Source organism: Leptonychotes weddellii, chromosome X (assembly GCF_054177405.1).
Source record: "Leptonychotes weddellii isolate Sample4059 chromosome X, ASM5417740v2, whole genome shotgun sequence".
NCBI classification, from domain to species: Eukaryota; Metazoa; Chordata; class Mammalia; order Carnivora; family Phocidae; genus Leptonychotes; species Leptonychotes weddellii.
Window position 1 is genome coordinate 34,871,494 of NC_138385.1, and position 6,437 is coordinate 34,877,930.

At 35.0% G+C, this 6,437-nt stretch overlaps 1 protein-coding gene across 1 annotated transcript in view; it reads right to left on the reverse strand.

The window, feature by feature from the left end:
• Nucleotides 1–632: 632 nt before the first annotated feature.
• Nucleotides 633–6,437, reverse strand: part of DNAAF6 (dynein axonemal assembly factor 6) — a 36,244-nt gene continuing 30,439 nt past the window's right edge. Inside the window, exons 6-7 of the mRNA XM_006744221.3 lie at nucleotides 5,456–5,541; nucleotides 633–805 (exon numbers count right to left, since the gene is read on the reverse strand). Coding sequence (XP_006744284.2) covers nucleotides 676–805; nucleotides 5,456–5,541 — 216 coding nt within the window. The 3' untranslated portion in view covers nucleotides 633–675. The remainder of the gene's footprint in view (nucleotides 806–5,455; nucleotides 5,542–6,437) is intronic.

Below are 6,437 nucleotides of genomic sequence, written 5' to 3' on the forward strand. Positions count from 1 at the left end.
CACAGTACCCCGAAAGGCATTGTTAGTAATTATTTGTGCACAAAAGGAAGACTATTTTTAACCTAACTAGATCCAAACATCGAGAGCAGGACTGGGGAAGCTAAATAATGCTGTGTGCTCTGGAGTATTTCTTATTCAAGTAAAACATGTTGTTAGTATGGTGTACCAAACTATTTATAATTCTTTGTTATTTGTATCTTCCAGAGTTGTGAGAGCCCAACCAGAGAACACTGTAAATCATTTGATCAAATCAATGAAAAGGCAACCAAATAAACTTTTCTGGTGATAAAAATGACCAACTGCAATGCAACTGATTGTATCATAGTATACTTAATTGGCTTAAGTTCTTCAGACTCCTGAAATAAGTGGACCAACAATTTCATAGTCATATTTCAGTTTTAATTGACCATGCAGTAATCTAACTGGATAACCTGTCAGTTCTATCCAGCTATTGCTATAAAAATGGAATACCTAATGAATATGAGAAAACAATATTTCCAACCAGAGTAATAGAAATGACTGTCAATGATCAGGATCTTACTAGAATTGAATTTAGACCCTTTCTGAAATATGTCAGAGTAATAAAGAAGATAGAAAACATTAACAATTTTTCCGAAGTTTCCTTTTATTTTTTATCAGTCCAATGTACCCCTTTTCCTCCTTATTCATGAAGTTTTAGAAGAAATTAATGAAATCCAACTCCCTTTTCAAAGCTACGGTGACTTCAAGAGTCTCGGTCTCCAGGATATAGAAAGCTTTGGCACTACTGCATTCCACAGGCTGGGGAAGGGTTATCAACAGCTTCCTAAAAATCAAAACAAAACAAGATAAGATAAAAACCTAGAATCAGCATCCTAAAGTGATATCAAGAAGCTATCACAACTAATGAATCATTGAACATTATATCAAAACTAATGATGTACTATATGTTGGCTAATTGACTTTAAATAAAAAAAGAAATCACTTTTTTTTTTTTAGATTTTATTTATTTGAAAGAGAGAGCATAAGTAGAGGGAGAGGGAGGGAGAAGCAGGCTCCCTGCTGAGCAAGGAGCCCAATGTGGGACTCGATCCCAGGACCCTGGGATCATGACCCATGCGGAAGGCAGCCGCTTAATCGGCTGAGCCACCCAGGCGTCCCAAGAAGATATCACGTTTAATAAGGTAATGGAAAGCAATACATACCATCAGAAGATTAGGAACCAAAAAATATTTAGACAGTATAAATACTGGATCAAAAATATGCCTAAGTAACACAAATAACATACCAGGGTTTTTTTGCTTTAAAAATCCAAGCAGGGGTTTTGTTCCCCCACTCTTTTTTTCAAAATTGACCCCATTTTGCATTATAGACACATAGTCTCAGGTTTGGTTTATAGGCAGAGGAATAGAGCCATTGCAACTTTAAGTTGGTTGGATAGATCTGTTGCCAGCCATGCTTACATGTAGATGGAATGTGACTGACTGATACAAATCTGAAAATTGGAATGGTTCTATAATAATTCTGCTAGCGGAACCTCAGGCTGAATCTCTACTACAGGTATAGTTGTTGAAATTCAGGCCTGGAATGATTTTAATACCAGATCAATGAAAGTGCTTCTCTGTGCTTGCTTCTGCTTCTTTCTCCTATACATTGACAAAAAGCCCTGTGAGAGATTGCTGGGTTTATTTTGCAGTTGTGGCTCAGTTACTGGATAGCTGTATGCTTTAGATGCATTGCTGGGATGAGACATCCATAATTCTGTCATAGTGGTATGAATGTGAATTATGCCTGGGGTCGGCACATGCTGGTATCTGAAGAAAATTAAATGCATGCAACTCTTGTTACCTCACATTCTCCATAGAGAAGGCTTGAGTATCTCTATAAAAAGTGGACAGAAAAGCTCTTTTAGAAGGTATAAGATCCAAATCAGTAAAGGGATCTGGTATTTTTTAGGGCTACTTATAGAATACTTGTAAAAATAGTGTTTGAAACAAACTTTTGAAAACCAATGGCCTCTTTACTCATTTGCAAAGACCTAAGTTCAGGAAACTGGACTCATTAAAAGTATTTATCACAAATCTCTGGAACCAAAAGGAGAAATTTTCTGTGACTCTTGTTCCATTCCAGATATCTGGGGTAAGAAAAACAGCTCTCTCCACCAGAAGTAATATCGCGATGTATTTTAATATAGCCTGTAATATTTGGCATCTCAAGAAAGCGGGTGCAAAAAATGTTTAGAGTCCATCTTTTTAAAATTGTTTATAACATAGGTTGAGCTGGAATTAGATTTGCTTTATCTCTTATTCTACAAATGTTAATATATTCACTTTAAAAATAAAGCGAAGCTCAGTGGTGGTAGCTTCATTGCACTAAAAGACAACTATAAATCAACTGAAGAAGGAGCTCCAATGATAATGTGCCCCTCTCTGTCCAGAGAGATATAAATTCAGAAGAGACAGTTAGTGACCACTGGAATGATCCATCTATCCCTGCATTTCTGTCTAGTCCTTAGTAGTATGGCTTCACATACTAAAATTTTGAACAACAGAAATGGTGCAACTTATTTAGGCTGTTAGGAGAAGGGAAGTATTTTTGTCCAGTCTATTTTACTGTCTGATATCTGAATTGAGATTTATATTTAAACAAAATAAAATTCTACAAATACTTATCCATGTACAATTCATTGAAGGACAGGACTATATCTTATCTTCGTGTCCCCCCAGTGTCTAGCAGAAGACTTTATAAATGTTTGTTGAATGAATAAATAAACGAGTGAAAGCAAATAGGTCGCCACAAAATATTTGAATACCTACTATAGATTAGTACTATCATATATGAATAAACATTTAAACCCAATCCCTCAGCTTTTACATTGATAGTATACTTGCTTTTAAGAAGGTACAGTTTAGGAACTGACCAAATGCTTATCCAGTGTTAATTTTCATTAGCAATTATTTAAAAGTGAACTATAATATATGAAAGTAAAGGCAAAAAAACTATCTATAAAGTGAACTATAACTTAGAGACTTACATACTTACATTTATATTAGCAAAGTCAAGGTGATATTCCTTGCAAGAGATTTAAATACAGGACAACCTTGTTCTGTGCATATTCACATAATGCAGTTTTTATTTTACATAGTTAATTATTTTATCTAAATATCTGGGTTAAAAATAAACAGGACTTTTTAAAGGTTTTCTAGTGGAGCCATAACTATTTTCAAAGAAAGTGCAAAAATAGCTACTGAGCTAAACTTCACAATTTCATTTTGAAAACATTTTTTTGGTTTGAACATCAGTCAATTCTCAATCTGAATTAAAGGAGCACAGCAAAGGTGAGAATAATCTAAATAGCATTCAACCAAAAATTAAGTCATACTTGTATTTACAATATGTTCTTATTATCCCATTCAAGGAATTCATTTATGACATTCTTAGGATTCACTTCAAAAAATAATGAAATCTCATATGAAGACAAAAGTCCTTGGGAAATTAACCAATTTCCCCTATCTTTCCTCCTTTCTATCTACTCCATGTTGGGAATTGACATGCCAAAACAGCAAGTTTTTAAAAAATGAAGAATTTAAGAAATTGCTTTATTTCTTTAGGTTGTATAATTCCAAAAATCTGGGTTTTATTGATAATTCTAATGCAATTGACTATCATTTGACTGATACTTCTAGTCCATCCAGTTAAAATAGAGTCACTTGTTCTGCCTTATAGATACACAAATGGGATATTTTCTCTTACTTTTCTTGGGATAAGTAAACAGTGTTAGAGGGTGTCAAAATTGAAACTAAAGAAAGTTAACATGAATATCAATAAACTCAAAAACAAGACACACTTCCAATAACACAATTTCAGATAATAGCATGGCTCCAAAGAATGCTCAAGTGTTTGGGAAAGATGATAAAAATGATATAAGCCTTTCCTCAGTCTTCTACCATAATTCATGATTTTTTTTCTTAAGAGACAGCACCTCTGTGCACAGAGCATTTAATATATAAGAACAGTATGATCCAAAAATTCTAGTGTAGCCCACATTCTATGTGGACAGGTATCTCTGTGTGAGTCTTTCACTTAGTGGGCTCTGATAGATATCTGGAATGATAGCATAGCCAGAGCATCTGCCTGAAGATTGATGGAGAACTGCGAGGGGAGCGGAAATTAACTCCATGGTGTGTAGATACGTATGTGCTTTTAACAAGCACACCAATATCATGGAAGATTAACTGTTCATGTAAGCAACTTTCCTCGCAGAGGTTGTGTGGAAGAGTAAAAGCATATATAATATGAATTTAAAAAGTACAATACTCCTTGAAGTGAATTGTAGGAATAGTGGATGGGATTTTTATAACATGAGACAATGCCTTGTGAGAATGTAGTTTTGAAATGATATAAGTGATGAGAAAATATTTGATATATATTCATCTGTAGATCGTTTTGGGTTAAATGCCTCTACTGTGGAAATCAAGGTTAAGCCACGTAGGTACACTGAGTTGTTTACACATAGAAGTCTTTTGTATGAAGGATCTACTTTTTATTTTTTTATTTTTTTGAAGTCCTAAGATCAACAGGGGAGAAGTATTGATTCTGATAATGGAAGAAAGAAAAGGTGTCAGCGGTTGACTACTCTCCACGCCCAGTTTGAACTGTTCATGAGTTACAGAGAAAGAATCACTGCAATCAGCCCAAGTGTGCTCACTGCTATACACTCAGATGAAAAGTGAACAAAGCAGTGAGATATTTAGATATTTTATCAAGTACACACTGGGTCCCCTGGATTCCCTCTATAAGGAGTTGGTTTTGAGAGAGAGGACTGATTTGTCCAGGTTTCAGGATAAACATTTACCTCAGAATCTTACTGTATGTGTGGTGTTTGGGGAAGATAATTCGAACCTGTGTAATAAGAAGACTATTTTGAAAATATTAAATGTTTAATTGAATTATTCCACTATTACCTGTATTCTTTTTCAATGTAGTCACACTACTTGAGGAACTAGTGATAAATTGTTAGAATTTTTGTTTTAAGTAATTGATGACAAGAGTTTTCTGTTAATTTTCAGGGAAATATAATCAAATTGAGCCTTAGAGTCCCACAATAACCAAAAAGTTTAAAGATATTGCTTCTCTTATGCCATCACTGTACAAAAAAACCACGTGAAAGACTTAAAACTTAGGAGATTTTCACCTCTAGTTGTTTTTCCTCACAGACAAGCAAACTGTATCTGAATGTCAAGGACTGTGTTTTGGCAGTATCAACCTACTCCAAATGCATGGGGGCAAAGCAGAAAAAAATCAGGTGTTTCCAAATATATTTATATTTATATTATGCAGATCAAACATCTGAATGACATTTTCACTTTTCTTCAGACTTTAGGGGTGATGCAAAATAACTATGTACACTTTAAGAATATTGACTAAAGTTTTGTTAATATTATAATATATTATTCTAGTTCTAAGTTTTACTCACTTATTAGGAGTACGAAGGTCGAGAATCATTTCTTGGATGTCAATTTTAATTTCAGAAGGGTTTGTATTTGGCAGTTTAATTTTCACCTGAAAGAGAAAACGAGAAGAAAAATACTGCTGTCTTGAAGAACAGTTAATGTGAAGAGTGTAAGGAAGTTTGGGGACATGAGAACTAATATTTATTAAGTTCCAGCTATGTGCAAGCCTAGGCCCTTTCCTCATAACAATCTTGAGAGGCAGGATTACCCCCATTTTACAGATGATGAAACTGAGATACAGAGCAATTTAGTAAGGGCCCGAGGGCAACCGTGTGTAATTGAACTAAGGTCTGTCTGACTCCAAAGCTATATAGAAACACGTTGGTTACTCGCTTGTAACTTTCATTGTCTGAAGGTGCATACTAGTGCACCTGCTAAGGTTGGGGTCTTTCTATTGACTTTATTCTTATTTATTTATTTATTTATTTTTATTAATTTTATTTTATTATGTTAGTCACCATACATCACATCATTAGTTTTTGATGTAGTGTTCCAGGATTCATTGTTTCAGTACAACACCCAGTGCTCCATGCAATACATGTCCTCCTTAATACCCATCACCGGGCTAACCCATCCCCCAGTCCCCCCTAAAACCCTCAGTTTGTTTCTCAGAGTCCATAGTCTCTCATGGTTCATCTCTCCCTCCAATTTCCCCCCCTTCATTTTTCCCTTCCTACTATCTTTTTTTTTTTTAACATATAATGTATTATTTGTTTCAAAGGTACAGGTCTGTGATTCATCAGTCTTACACAATTCACAGCGCTCACCATAGCACATATCTTCCCCAGTGTCCATCACCCAGCCACCCCATCCCTCCCACCCCCCACCACTCCAGCAACCCTCAGTTTGTTTCCTGAGATTAAGAATTCCTCATATGAGTGAGATCATATGATACTTGTCTTTCTCTGATTGACTTATTTTGCTTAGCATAATACCCTCTAGTTC